At 41.0% G+C, this 14,473-nt stretch overlaps 7 protein-coding genes across 22 annotated transcripts in view; 3 read left to right on the top strand and 4 right to left on the bottom strand.

Annotated features, from left to right (window-relative positions):
- Positions 1-2,201, top strand: part of LOC117568953 (MAP/microtubule affinity-regulating kinase 3) — a 32,130-nt gene extending 29,929 nt beyond the window's left edge. For all 16 annotated transcript variants that reach the window (XM_034249912.2, XM_034249909.2, XM_034249911.2 and 13 more), the window contains one exon: positions 63-2,201. In XM_034249912.2, the coding sequence (XP_034105803.1) occupies positions 63-121 (59 nt within the window). In that variant the 3' untranslated portion in view covers positions 122-2,201. The remainder of the gene's footprint in view (positions 1-62) is intronic.
- Positions 2,202-4,041: 1,840 nt separating this feature from the next.
- LOC117571784 (tubulin-folding cofactor B) lies at positions 4,042-5,360 on the bottom strand. The gene is made up of 3 exons (XM_034254143.2): positions 5,157-5,360; positions 4,573-5,069; positions 4,042-4,515 (listed from the first exon to the last, which is right to left on the bottom strand). The coding sequence occupies exons 1-3, from the start codon at positions 5,283-5,285 to the stop codon at positions 4,398-4,400; spliced, it is 744 nt and encodes a 247-aa protein (XP_034110034.1). The 5' UTR covers positions 5,286-5,360; the 3' UTR covers positions 4,042-4,397.
- A 136-nt stretch (positions 5,361-5,496) lies between these two features.
- On the top strand, positions 5,497-8,182 carry LOC117571781 (exostosin-2). Its single transcript, XM_034254138.2, has 3 exons — positions 5,497-7,199; positions 7,272-7,431; positions 7,496-8,182. Exons 1-3 carry the CDS (start codon positions 5,657-5,659, stop codon positions 7,995-7,997), a joined length of 2,205 nt encoding a protein of 734 aa, XP_034110029.1. The 5' UTR covers positions 5,497-5,656; the 3' UTR covers positions 7,998-8,182.
- Positions 8,183-8,186: 4 nt separating this feature from the next.
- On the bottom strand, positions 8,187-11,126 carry LOC117571779 (cysteine--tRNA ligase, cytoplasmic). Its single transcript, XM_034254137.2, has 6 exons — positions 10,846-11,126; positions 10,291-10,780; positions 9,538-10,224; positions 9,227-9,371; positions 8,560-9,164; positions 8,187-8,499 (listed from the first exon to the last, which is right to left on the bottom strand). The coding sequence occupies exons 1-6, from the start codon at positions 11,022-11,024 to the stop codon at positions 8,374-8,376; spliced, it is 2,232 nt and encodes a 743-aa protein (XP_034110028.1). The 5' UTR covers positions 11,025-11,126; the 3' UTR covers positions 8,187-8,373.
- A 250-nt stretch (positions 11,127-11,376) lies between these two features.
- Positions 11,377-12,455, bottom strand: LOC117571783 (alpha N-terminal protein methyltransferase 1). The gene is made up of 2 exons (XM_034254140.2): positions 12,368-12,455; positions 11,377-12,300 (listed from the first exon to the last, which is right to left on the bottom strand). Exon 2 carries the CDS (start codon positions 12,278-12,280, stop codon positions 11,468-11,470), a length of 813 nt encoding a protein of 270 aa, XP_034110031.1. The 5' UTR covers positions 12,281-12,300; positions 12,368-12,455; the 3' UTR covers positions 11,377-11,467.
- A 31-nt stretch (positions 12,456-12,486) lies between these two features.
- Positions 12,487-13,583, top strand: LOC117571785 (protein crossbronx). The gene is made up of 4 exons (XM_034254144.2): positions 12,487-12,645; positions 12,713-12,777; positions 12,838-12,941; positions 13,005-13,583. Exons 1-4 carry the CDS (start codon positions 12,560-12,562, stop codon positions 13,488-13,490), a joined length of 741 nt encoding a protein of 246 aa, XP_034110035.1. The 5' UTR covers positions 12,487-12,559; the 3' UTR covers positions 13,491-13,583.
- On the bottom strand, positions 13,477-14,349 carry LOC117571786 (UPF0598 protein CG30010). The gene is made up of 2 exons (XM_034254145.2): positions 14,152-14,349; positions 13,477-14,080 (listed from the first exon to the last, which is right to left on the bottom strand). Exons 1-2 carry the CDS (start codon positions 14,296-14,298, stop codon positions 13,580-13,582), a joined length of 648 nt encoding a protein of 215 aa, XP_034110036.1. The 5' UTR covers positions 14,299-14,349; the 3' UTR covers positions 13,477-13,579.
- Between the last annotated feature and the right edge of the window lie 124 nt (positions 14,350-14,473).

Below are 14,473 nucleotides of genomic sequence, written 5' to 3'. Positions count from 1 at the left end.
GTAAGTTTTGCTTGTCTTCCTAAAATATGGATGAGGTGTTAATAAGCAACATCATATTGCAGGTACTAGCATCGGCTTCAAGAACATTGCGTCTCGCATTGCTTTTGACCTTCGTCTGTGACTTAACAAAACGAATAATGAAGGCTGCGCGGCCAACACCAACACCACAACTACGAATGGCAGCAGCTGCAACACGACGAAGACGATGATGAGCACTACCAACAACACCAACACCAACAAAACTAGTAACAACAGCGCCAACACCAACACCACCACCGACAGCGACAGTAAAACCACCTCCACTGCCAAATTTCATCATCTGGCCAGCGGCAGTATCAAGCTGTCGGAACAATCGATGCCAATTTGGTCACTCAATCGCCAACAACGTGCGAATCGAGTGCGTGTTAAGCAGAAAAAGAAGACGACAAACGTTCTGAGAACAGCATTTCAAAACTATTTGCCCTTCAGATCGAGGGAAAATCTTCAGGCGTCAGAGCAGCGTCCCATAGATCAAATCATGGAAGAATATGCGACTGAATCTCAAGGGCAAGTGCCAGCAACAAATCCCTCGATATCAACTATTAAGAAACACAATCAAGTCTTCGATAAGCAATCGCATGGCGCTGAAGGTGGAGATGGAGGTGGAAATGGTGATGCAAATGGAAATGGAGATGGAGTTGGTGTAGCTGAGCTAAAGCCAAGAGGCGACAGCGGTCGCAATCGATTTAAGCGAAACATCAAGAATACCCGAAGTCTAATTGTGTGTAAATTAACTGGCTCGCGGCGACATGGAAGCGGCAGAGGAGGAGGAGGAGGAGGTGGAGACACGGAAAAGAAATGCGTTATGGACAAGGAAAAGGAGAAGGAAATGAAGGACGGAGAGGCAGCATGTGTCAATGTTATATCTAAGGAAAAACCAAACACCAAACAACAAGAACAACAACAACAACATCAGAAAGTAGTAATGTTACGCACCACAACTCTCTAAAAATATATACATAACATAAAATTACTATATTAATTAGACAGTTGTAACGTGACGGATTTGTTTATATACAAGGCTTCAAATCATATAAAAGAAATACACACACCACAAAATCACACACATAACAACACACACCACTTTAGCATAGAATCTCAAGAGTAAAAATGAAATGTTCTACATTTATGCATTGATCTATCGCGTATTGAATATATAATTTATATAAAATAACAACTCGAGCAGACAGCAATTTACCCAATATCTAAGTACATAAGCACAGCAAGAAGAGATCATCAACACACATACACATACACAGACACACACACATTGCATACAAACATACATATATCCACATATTGAAGGATCACTTAAATCTATATAATCGTTAAATATGCTAGACAGTGTAGGCGAGAGAGAAACACCGTTCTAATTCAAATAATAGTAATACAACAAACCAACATCAACAACAACAACAACATCAACATAATAATAAATCAAGAATAAACAATAATAATGAAATCAGCGCAATAATACTGCATTTTTCTACGCATTGTCTAAAGGGCTATAAACACAGACTCACACTCTTAACACACACACACACACACACAAATATACATAAATATATTGTAGACAAACACATCCATAAGAAAAGAAAATTGTTCGTTAACTACATTTAATGTTGCCCTAACTCAAGCTCAAAACTCTTTTTGGTATACTACGCCCAGTCTAAATAAAAATATATACATACATAATATATCAAATAAGCAAAACAGATAAGTGTGTTGTTCGGGCGTATGACAGTTAATTGAATAAAACACTGCAAAATCAGAGATCATCGATAATAGTTTTGAATTCTCAACAAGGAATCTAATAATATAATATACATATTTGTGAATCGCTCTATTGTCTACATGTTTATGCGATTATGCGTTAGTTTTCACGTTTTCTTTCGTCTATATATTTTTTGAGTGAGTTATGTTTAATTGAAAAAATACAAAAGTTGTATATTATATTTATATTACATTATATTTATTTAATTAGCAGGCATTTCTGCATGGGCCCAACGAGTGAATTCATTGTGCATGCCCTATTTGTAAAAATAGAGAATGCTTCAAGCAGTATAATTAATTTCACACTTGATTATTTTTAGAGAAAATCGTGAAATTGCTCTGTTAAACTGAACATGTGGATCGAATAAAATCAATAGTACTCCATTAAATTAATCTCTCTTTCGGTTGTATATATTTTTGTCTACTTATATTTAGCTCAAGACTCGTTGGCATTTATGTGTTCTCTTCGGATAAGTAGCTTCGTTGTTCATTTCAAGGATCTTATGATCATTTTCACAGTGGCATGACGGTACATTAGAAGGTAGAAGGGTATTATAATTTTGTGCCTCCAAAATTTTACGTAACAGGCAGAAGGAGGCATTTCCGACCCTATACACTATATATATTCTTGATCAGCGTTAACAGCCGAGACGATATAGCCATGCCCGGTTGTCTGTGTGAACATATAGATCTCAGAGAATAGTAACTATTTTTTTTATGATTTCTGAAAATTTGATTTCGATCAAATACAAATTGTAGAAGTTATTTAAGAAATACTTTTGTATGAGGAAATACGCATACTAATTATGGGTCTTATGTTATTTGCTTTGGTTGACAATCTGGTATATTTTGCACTTTACTACTATTATATCAATATACCAAACATGCCCTTCGGTATATTTTTAGTATTCTTTGGGTATATTAAATCGGTATATTTTAAAATTAATAAAGCACCGTTTTGCTTTTATTCTTACTTGCTTATTACATCTTTGTGGTGACAATATGATATAAAATATGGAAAACCATTGACAAAAACTGGAATATTGTCTCACACAATCAAAAAAATGATAAGAGGGCATCATTTTCTGTATTAATTTGCTTTTGAAATTTGGAAATAATATTTTACTTTTTCTATTGTTTTTGTCGTGATTTTAGTGAAGGGCGCTACGAAAATCGAAAGTGAGGTATTGATTGATCTTAAACCATCTTCCAAAATTGGAAGCGGGCGTTGCCTAAGGTAAAAATCTACTTGAAATTTATGCGTCAATGACAAATGAGATACAAAAAATGTTGCCTCTATTACTTATGATATGAATCCAAGGTATTAACACGGACAGAATGATCTTGCCATTTCTTGAACCCTTTTGTTCCAATTTATCAGTAATCGGGAATAAGATTGCTTTTATATTTTTGTTTTATTTACGTTATATACCTTTTTCAGTTAAAAAACAAGTAAGAAAGCTACAGTCGAGTGTACTCGACTGTGAGATACCCGCTAACCATTTTGAATAAAAGCAATATATTTTGCGGTATTATTCTCAAAATATACCAAATATACTGCAAAAATACTAAAAATATACCGAATGGTATATGTGGTATATCGATAAAGTACCGCATTCAAAATATACCATAGACGGCTCAATATACCAGATTGTCAGCCAAAGCAACTAAGACCCCTAGTAAGTAGGCGTTTTTGCCCATACAAAAGTATTTATTTAATAACTTCCACAATTTTTATCTGATCGCAACCAAATTTTCAGGAATCATAACTACTATAGTTATTATTACATATATAGTAGTTATTTTGATTTGCGGGGGCGGAAGGGGGCGTGGCAAAAATTTGAAACAAACTTGATCTGCGTGCAAACATAACAAATGCTGTCGAAAAAAAATTATAGCTCTATCTCTTATAGTCTCTGAGATCTAGGTGTTCATACGGACGGACGGACAGACACACAGACACACAGACGGACAGACGGACGCTGATCAAGAATATATATACTTTATAGGGTCGGAGATGCCTCCTTCTACCTGTTACATACATTTCCTGTCGGCACAAAGTTATAATACCCTTCTACCCTATGGGTAGCGGGTATAATAAAGGTTATTACAATTTTCTTTAATTAAAACCAACTTGGAATTTGGAGAAACGGAATTTCGTAATAAATGCCAGGATCCCTTTAGGATCATCCTCATCCCTTTCGATGATTTTTAAACAATATTCAAAAGTCTTATCGTTCTGTCAGTTTATTGTTGAATAATGAAATACTGAATACTTAGATCAATTATAAATTAGCTTTAGGGACAGCTGTGAGGTTTTTTATATAGTTTATCATAAAAACAAGAAAGCTGCTTGTGTTTGATAAAGTGTAGAGTATTAGAGTATTTATTGCAGTGTATGCCAAGCAGTTTACTAAAATATTAAACGTAAAATCGTTATTTCTCAATATACTGCTGTATCACGAGCTTTGCATGTGTATAATTATTCAAATGATCACAAAGATTATTTCTTAATTAATTTGATATGCACAAGTGCACGCGGAAAATTAAGTTTTCTTTTAAATCAGTATGTCGGGGAATGCCATTTAGAGCTCGTCGTCAAGATTGAACTCCTCGACTGGAAAATCGCCCACTTCGACAGACAATGGCGAGACAAAGCCACCGTAATTGGGAGGACACACAAAGTAAGCCCTGCCTCCCACACTGAAAATAGTCAAATATTTAATTTTGATATAGAATGGTAAATAAATCTCGACTTACCTGCCGTTATTCTTGCCCAATGGCTCGTCATACTGCACGCCAATGAATATGCCAGTCTTGCCCTCCAACTCGCCATTGTACTTGATTGTGCCACGACGCGTTGGGTTTCCTGGAACAGTCACCTGACATCTGCTACCCACGATGCAAAGCTCAGCTCGCTTTTGGACTTCTTCGGCCTGTTCGCGGCGCTTCTCTTCCATTTGGCGCATCTCCTCCTCATTATACTTCCCCAAGCGATTTTGTTTTAAGAAATTACGCACAGAATTGGTTTTTTGTTCATACTGATCCTGTGTTAGCTCGAATTTCTCAACAGTTTCATTCTCATTGTAGCCGAAACTAGCGAATGTATCGACGACATGCAGACGCAAGCCATTGCAATTGATATAAAAGCCCAGTTTGGCATCGTTGTTGGTCAATGACGTCATGTGGTTGTCGCCTTTGTACAATTCGACTTTCATTGTGCCAGCACATCCTCCCGTCAATATTTCCAATTTACTCTGTGTGCGGTGAAAATTTAAACATCTGTTGTGTTAGTCATGCAGTTCACCCAAGTACATAACTATATTGTGCAGGTGCGTTTTTACCTTAAGCTGAGCGACGGTGATATCTTTGGCAAACTTCATCTCAAAAGCAACAACATCATTGTGGGAGTTTGATACATTTACAGTAATAAAACTGCTGTCCGAATTGTCCAGGTGTACTATTTCCGACATGATTTAGCTTTGTTAACAAACTATAAGTTTAACTGGCGAATTGAACGAGGGTGACCGTAAGATAATTTTCAAAATATGCCACAATATTTAAGCGGCATATACTGACTGCAAATGGTATATGTTATGTGGTCGCACTATGAGCGATTTATTTGAAATCGATAAGTTATCGTTCTGATCGATAATATGAATTGGTATTTTTCACACTTCGAAGTGCAGTCACATTTTGTTGTGTATTTGTTTGAGAAGCATAAATTTTTATATGCTTTTAGTTTTTAAGTTGTTTAACAATTAAAGCGCTTGACGATGGGGCTTAAGAATGGCTAATCGATAAAATAATTCAAATGTATACGAGTTTTGACTGCACTTAAGTCATGGATTTATCGAGCAGCCTAATACAAAATGCCAAACAAAGTAAACTAAGGATGACCAAGTGCAAGAGCCTCTTAGGCATTGAGCCTCGCAACATAAATACATTTCATGTTAAGGAGAATATTTTAAACATTCCAACCTACACACTGCTAACCATAGTCGTGATCTGTGCCGTTTGGCTCTTCTGTGACATTTCTGGTCATCGTGATAGATTTTTCTACGCCAAAAGAGATTCGGTAGCGCTGGATTTAAGCCTGTCCCACACACAAGAGGTTCTACTGCGCTCCGACTCGGAGTATCGCGGTCGCAACGTGAACTGCACCTTCTGGGACTGCCTCAACATCTACAAGTGCGAGCATGACACACTCAAGGTGTACATTTACCCGCTGCAAGAGTTCTTGGACGAGCAGAGCGACAAAGTTGCCACCACACTATCCAGCGAGTATTTTCAAATCCTGGAAGCTGTGCTCAACAGTCGTTACTACACTTCGAATCCCAATGAGGCCTGCCTCTTTCTGCCTAGCTTAGATCTACTGAACCAGGATGTGTTTGACAAGCATCTCGCTGGACCGGCATTAGCCTCGCTCAACTTTTGGGATCGTGGCGAGAATCATTTGATCTTCAACATGTTGCCAGGCAACGCACCCACATATAACACCATACTGGACGTTAATGTGGACAATGCCATTGTGCTGGGCGGTGGCTTCGACACCTGGACATATCGCCCAGGCTTTGATGTCTCTATTCCCATCTGGAGTCCATTGCTTCAACAAGCGGAAGCAGCTCATGCCACAGCTCATCGGAAATACTTATTGATTGTGGCTCAGTTGAATCTATTGCCACAGCATGTGCGCAGCCTGCGAGAACTTTCGCGAAGCTCCAACAGTGCTGAGCAATTGCTGCTTCTTGGTGCCTGTGAGAACAATGAGTTGATCACTCGCTGCGGTTCAATGCACCATGCAAAGCGTTGGGACTATCCGCGTGTACTAGCTCGAGGAAAGTTCTGCTTTGTGGGCCGCAGCCTGCGCACTGGTCAGCCGGATCTACTGGAGGCAATGTCGCAAAGCTGCATTCCTGTGTTGGCCATTGACAACTTTGTGCTGCCTTTCGAAGATGTGATTGATTGGTCACTTGCTGTGATCCGTATACGCGAGTCGGAGATCCATTCAATAATGCGCAAGCTTGATTCTATTTCCAATGTGAAGATTGTCGAGATGCAGAAGCAGGTGCAATGGCTCTACGGCAAATACTTTAAGGACTTGAAGACTATTACGATTACTACGCTTGAAGTGCTTGAGAGTCGGATCTTCCCGCTGCAAGCTCGGAGCTCCCGCAAATGGAATGCCATCAGCAAAAACAGTCGATCCACCTTCAATCCTCTATTCCTTACTTCGCTGGCTCCCAAATCGCAAGGATTTACTGCTGTTATTTTGACATACGATCGCGTCGAGAGTCTCTTTCTGTTGATACAGAAGCTGGCCGTTGTACCGTCTCTGCAGAGTATTCTGGTTATTTGGAACAATCAAAGAAAAGCTCCACCACACTGTAAGAAAACAGTTCTCAGCTTGTTCTCCTTGCTATAATTACTATTAATATTGCTCATCTGCTTACTTACAGTATCAACATTCCCCTCAATCGCTAAGCCATTGAAGATTATACAAACTCGAGAGAATAAGCTCTCGAATCGCTTTTATCCCTATCCCGAAATCGAAACTGAAGCTATCTTAACCATAGACGACGATATTATTATGCTGACTAGCGATGAACTCGATTTTGGGTACAGCAATTGCTTAGAACGAGTTTTCACTAAGTTGTCTTACATTTCGTTTTTCTATTTCTAGCTATGAAGTGTGGCGAGAGTTTCCGGATCATATTGTTGGGTTCCCCAGTCGCATTCACGTCTGGGATAATGCAACGATGCGCTGGCACTATGAATCCGAGTGGACTAATCAAATATCCATGGTTCTCACAGGTGCGGCCTTTCACCACAAATACTGGAGCCATATGTACACGTATGCGATGCCCGGCGACATTAAGCACTGGGTCGATGATCACATGAACTGCGAGGATATTGCCATGAACTTTCTCGTTGCGAACATCACAAATAATCCACCAATTAAGGTGACGCCACGCAAGAAGTTCAAGTGCCCCGAGTGCACCAATACAGAGATGCTCTCGGCAGATTTGAATCACATGCGAGAGCGTTCCGCTTGCATTGATCGCTTCTCGAAGATCTACGGACGAATGCCATTACGCACAGTTGAGTTTCGAGCGGATCCTGTGCTGTTTAGGGACAATTTCCCAGATAAACTTAAGCGTTACAATGATATTGGCAGCCTATAATGATATCACATACCATATAGTGGCATAGTTGCAATATTACCAAAGATCTAGCCAAGTTATGGATTATGCTTATTATACTCATTAGACGAAGCCTGCATGTCACAAACATAATTAGTTTGATAAACAAAAACATAAAATATGCTTGTAGTATTTCCATAAAAAGAAGGCTAAACAATTGGATATGCTGTTCGAATTCTTGTCTTTATTACTTAAGCTGATGGATGACGGGCATTTTATCAAAAGTGTGTATAATAAACTTTAACTGCATTTATCTGGTTGCTCGAAAGCGAGTTCAATTCAAAATCATGTGTGTTTTTCTGCGTGTACAAACGTAATATCAAAAAATGCTATATAAAATGATTGAGTGCACTTAATTCTAGGCTGCGTTGACGCTGGCCAAATACTCTTTGTAACGTTGCTCCTGCTGTTGCTGGAGTTTCTGAAGTTTCTTCAGTTGTCCCTTGCTAATCTCCTTGCCCTCCTTGTCGAGTGTGGGCAGTCCCTGCAATAAAGATGTCGCTATAGATACTCGTATAATGGGATATATTCGCTGTATACTCACATCTTCGCCAAAGGCCGAGTACTTCTCAGTTTCACTGAGGAACATCTCCTTGGGATTGACACGGCGTTGCGCCTCCTTAGCAGCTGCAGCTGCCTCCAGCGCTTGCTTCTTGCGCGCCTTTTCGGCAGCCCGTTCAGCTTCGGCAGCTTGTTTCGCCTCGCGTTCACGCAAAAGCGTTTCGCGATCGACCAATTTAACAGCGAATTTGCCATCATCCTTGTCCTCCAGCCGCACGCCCAAGTTGGGAAGCACATCGTCACGCAGCTCGTCGCACAATTTCAGAATGTCGAAGGCTTTCAGCACCTTAGCTTGTTCGCGCACCAAGTTACGGAACTCAGCCACCGACTGAACATAGGGCAAAACAAGTGTTTCCTGATCAATGCTGCCGGCATTATTCGAGTCTGCTGATCCACCGCCCAGTGGGAAACCAATGCCGCCACGTGGTCCGCTAATGGCACCGAAAGTATGCAGCAAATTCGTTATGTATGTGGCAATCTTGCGAAGCAACAAGTGGTTCAGCTTGGCCTTGTTGTCGCGTATATAGATGTTGGTGTTTGATACCAGCTCACGCACGACGTCAAGTGCGCTGCGCGTATCAATGTTATCTGTAGGAGAGGGAGCATTGATAGAGTAACTTTGCAGCGGAGAAATAACAATTAAAACTTACCACAAAGCGCCGCATGCACTTGTGTCTGCGCCTCGCCAAACTTTGACTGCAGTGTTGCTTCTAGCTGAGTCCACTCGGTGAACTGTTCCATAGCTTTGCCCGTTAACACCACGCGTGTCAAGTCCTTGACGTTCAGGAAGAACTCCTACAATTTAAATTGAATTAATATCATACGTGCATTAATAATGCTCTAGTTTTCAAGTTCAAAACTAATGTTATACATGTTACCAACCAGCCAGACTGCTTGGAGAAGCTATAATAATGCTGCGTATACCTTGCTTATCTCAGCCAATCCATTTTTTTATACTTACATTAAGGAACTTCTCGTACTGCGTGGCCATTTCCATGGTGTTCTCCGAATAGTCCAACGTGTCCTTCCATGAGTGCAAAAGGAATGCGAGTCGCAGCTGCGTTGATGAATGTTTCTTCAAGGCCTCTTGTATCGTGATAAAGTTCTTTAGTGACTTGGACATCTTGCAGCCGGCTATTGTTAGATGACCCGTGTGCAGGAAATACTTAACCCATTCGGCTTCATCGAATGCCGCTTCCGATTGAGCCAACTCGTTGTCATGGTGTGGAAATTTCAAGTCTACGCCACCAGTGTGTATGTCAAATGTGGCTCCAAATATATCCGATGCCATGGCAGAGCATTCGATGTGCCAGCCGGGACGACCGCGTCCCCAGGGACTGTCCCACCATGGCTCGCCAGCCTTGCTAGCTTTCCACAGAGCAAAATCATTGGGCGAACGCTTCTCGGACAGCCTATCCTCGGTCACGGATAAATCACCTTCGCCCTCCTGCAGCGATGCTGTGTCACCATAGGCCTCCGGTACCAGCTTCGCATAGTGATGCTTATCACGCTTGTCGAAGCCATTGACATCGAAATAAACCGAACCGTTGGCATCATAGGCCAGGCCATTGTCAATGATGCGCTGTATGAAGGCTACAATCTGTGGCACATACTCTGAAACTCGTGTCAGCACATCTGGTGGCAGTATCTAAAATAACAGTTATTAACTTAAGACAAAACCTGACTTTCAATGACGTCATCAGTTGTGACTCACATTAAGCGATTTCATATCGTTGTGAAACTGATCTTCCCAATAACGCGGCAGCGCCTCAAACACTGTATTGTCATTGACTTGGGCACCTTGTTTGGCATCCAGCCATTCGGCAATTGGATCCTTTGCCTCACCCAAATAATGATCTCTTGTCTTGGCGATTTGCTCTTTGTCTCCGCCCGTTACAGCCTTAGTCAGCGCCTCCATGGCGTCGGTCATGCGTTGCAACATTTTCGCCAGCATTACCTTCTTATCGGCATCGGTGTTCTTGTCACATTTCACTTGCAATTGCGTCAGCACTTCCTTCTGTTCACTCAGTAATTGCTCTAACGGCAATTCCGCAGAAGCTGTCGCATATTTCTCAAACAAATGATATTGACGGGCGCGTTTAATGATCTTGTCATCGATATCCGTGATGTTCATCACATAGTGCACGTTGTAGCCGAAGTAGTCGCTCAATATGCGTCGCAGAATGTCAAACGAAATGTAAGATCTGTGTAGTAAGAGAGGCGAGATTAGATAGTCTGCTGATGTGGCTTTGTTTTTCTTTTTCTTTACCTTGCGTGTCCCATGTGCGAAGCATCGTAGACCGTGGGGCCGCAGCTATACCAAGTCACATTGTTGCCCTCCAGGGGTACAAACTCTTCCTTCTGTCGCGTTAGACTGTTGTACAATCGCAGTTGCGGACGTGTGGAAGGCTTTGGGGCTTGCCACGCCGGTTGTACGCGCTTCGACATGATTGGGGGAAACTTAATCGTTATCTGACCGCTCTGCAAGCTGCAACACGCGAATAACGCAGCTGTCAGCTGTTTTAATATTTAACTGCAGTGTTGCTATTTGCCGGTTATCGAACTTATTTTCGATAACATGTGTATCGATTGAACTTAAATTTAAATTGGTTGACAAACGAAATTACATTGGATTGTAATATACGCTACTTAACGATTTCGTAATGCCTTTCAAAACGTTATTCAAAATCTATAATATATTTCATCTGTTTTTTTGCTCTATCATAACAAATCAAAAAATCTGAAATACAAATAACACATTATTGTAATTTAGCTTCATATAAATACACTCATACACACATACTCAAGCAATAAAGATTTATTTTGTGCTTTCTTTTTGATATTCACATTTGTCAAGTCTTTCGTTAGTTCATCTTCCAGACAGATTTCAGTCATGTTCTTGGCCTACAGGCGATCATGTACACTGGGAAAAGGCCTTTCGGAAAGTTTTGCTGTCGCACCTTTCTCACAATTCGAAAGCCAGCTTCCTTTAAGGACTCCTCGTATAACGCAAGAGGACGCGTGACAGATGAGTCTTCATCATCCTTTATTATTGTCTTCGAAGTGCTGACATTTTCCTTCATACAAAAGTATGCACCAGGCTCCAAGCTCAGACGCATGCGACGAAAAAATGCCACCAAGTCTTGATCCGTTAGGTGACCCAAGACCCACTGGCACCAGATGAGGTCGTATTTGTGCGAAGGCGAGAACTCCTGTAGACCCACATTGTAGATTTCTCCCAAACTATTTTGTCGACCTCCCTCCTCCGAGGTGCATAATTCGCGTGCCTTCTCGGTGAATGCTGTGTCCTGTTCGACAAGATCAACAGTAGCGAACAATGGCATGAGGAGATTACGTGAAACTCTTCCGATGCCAGCTCCACAATCCAATGCCAACTTTTTCCCCGGCACTTTTATTTCTCGCAGAAAATTTTTGGAGCCTTGTATATCGATGGCACTGATGTAGCCCAGGCCACCGAGCATTCCATTAACCGTTGCTGGCACCTCAGCCCAGTACTTTTGTGCTTTGTTGTAAAATTCAGGTACAACCTTATTTTCCGTTCCTATGGCATCTCGATTAGTGGTCGGTTCCGCTTGCTCAATGTTATTCGCTAATTGGGCATCGTCATTTTCTGTGCTTTCGTGTCCAGCAACATTTACATTGTCCATTTTTGACAATAAGTCTTTGTCGAGTGTGTTAGACATATCTCAACATGATTGAACTCCTTAAATTGATTTTAGAGAAAAATAACTTGATATGACTACTGGTTTGCCAAAATTCTGTTTATTTACCTATCGCTTTAGCAACGTGAATTTCGTATGGAACAGTGTAACCGTTACTTGAATTGGCTTTTTTACCAATTGGTTCAGTTAAACTTAAAAAGTGGTGTATTTTAACTTCAGATCTCCGGTCACACTGCAAAATGAAATACAATTAATTCATCTATTAACAATATATATACATAGACGTATTTACTAACAAATATGACGCTCGACGTGGATGCCCAAAAAAAAGATGAGAAGATATTGCTGGCTACAATACAGCAGGAGTATAAAATCCTTGCGGAATAGTACGTATAACAACAAAAACAACACGATCAGTGGCAAACAATAATAATTTGGTCTATGTATTTGCAGCAAAATGATTGAATCAGAGAAGCTATCTGGTGTTTATGTTATTCCGAGCTACGCCAATTCACTGCGTGAGTAAACATTAAATAGCTGGGTTTAGTGATAAAGTGCTAATAAGATAATGTTTGCAGAATGGTTTGGCGTTTTCTTCGGACGCCAGGGATTCTATGAGAATGGCGTTTTTCGATTCTCGATTTTGCTGCCGGATCGCTTTCCAGATGACAAAAATGTGCCAGTAAGCGATAGCTGCATTATTCATTAAAATCGTCTTGCTGTAATCTACAAATTTATCTCTTAGGCTATTGTCTTCCAACACAACGTTGTGCATCCGCTCGTTTGTCCGTACACAAATAGCTTGGACATTAGTCATGCCTTCCAAGAGTGGCGATGTGGAGAGGATCATCTTTGGCAGTTGCTGAAGTACATGCAAGCGATCTTTGCTGATCCTTTGGAGAGCATACGCAATGTAGCCATCAATGAACTCAGCAACGTTGAGAGCGCCAAACTACTCAATAACAATCGCGATGCATTCGCAGCTCAAGTGCAGGAGTCGATTACGGAAAGCAAATCGCACATCTATGACACGCCGCCAACAGAGGACCCTCACTACATAGTATTCGAGCAGTTTCAAACAGACGTGCATGGACCTGTTTTGGAGAAAATACGCTCAAGTAGAAGCACGGTTACGCCCCCTGAAAGCGGTGGCGGAGGTGGTGGAGCAGCCACTGGACTCTCTTGGGTGAAAGTTAAAGAGGGCGAATTCAAGCCTCTAAGCATAGAATAGTAGTTATTTATTAGTCTAGTTATATACACTCTTATATGTAGATACGCAATGTTACAATCTTTCCGTTTGATGATTAAATTAAACCCATTTTAATTGTTAGTATTCGCATTAGGTTGTAGCTGGCAATCCTTAATCCAGTCGTGTTGCAGCTGAATTTGATTGCCTCGCCACTGAAAGTGTGTGGGCGACGCGTCGCTTTCGGTGAAGATAAAGTACTGGCTTAGCTCAATGGCCAGTTTGGAGCGCACAAGTCCTATGCCACCAACTTTTGGCCAAGCTGGATGATACACTCTGCCGCTCTTTGGATGCATATAGAGATTGTGCGGCTGAAAAGCCACAGATAGAACTGGACCACCATGGGCATAAGTCAAGATATCTGTGGCATTATCACCGCTGTGCTGTTCAGTGAAGACAATGGGAGTGTCATCGCAACGCACGAAGTTTCGTTCTCGGCCACAAGGCGACATAAATGGAAACATTTCATAGCGCTGCGTTTCGTTTTGGCGCAGGCGACTAAAGAAAAACTGCAGAAATTTCTTTTCCTTGAAGCAAGATGTGAAGTTCTTCATTTTGGCATCGTCCAGAAAGAGCTGCATATAAATACGGCGTTGTTAGTATACTATCAACTTATATAAGTAATTGATAATAAGGATTAACTCACCATGCCCTCATGATCAATGTAGTAGAAGTATTCGCGTATCCTGGGCTCTGGAGATTGGCCTTGAGTGTATAATGCTGCATTTCGACGATTTGTCCATTTGAGATGCCAATTACAAACAGTTAACAAGCGCTTCGATTGCGGCGACATTCGAACAGCAGGTTTAGCTTACCAAACAAAATAAAAACAGCTGATTTTGTGATGAACACATTCATTCATTTTGAGTTGCGCTTGTGTTGGTGATAAAGACAACATGCAGTGCTGCCAGTTCTGCCTTTTCCGCCAAATCTAGCTATTTTTTTTAGGTCGATTCGATTTCGCGCAA

This window comes from Drosophila albomicans, chromosome 3 (genome assembly GCF_009650485.2).
Source record: "Drosophila albomicans strain 15112-1751.03 chromosome 3, ASM965048v2, whole genome shotgun sequence".
Lineage (NCBI taxonomy): Eukaryota > Metazoa > Arthropoda > Insecta > Diptera > Drosophilidae > Drosophila > Drosophila albomicans.
The sequence above is the reverse complement of the archived record's forward strand: the minus strand, read 5'-3'. Positions and strand labels throughout refer to the sequence as shown.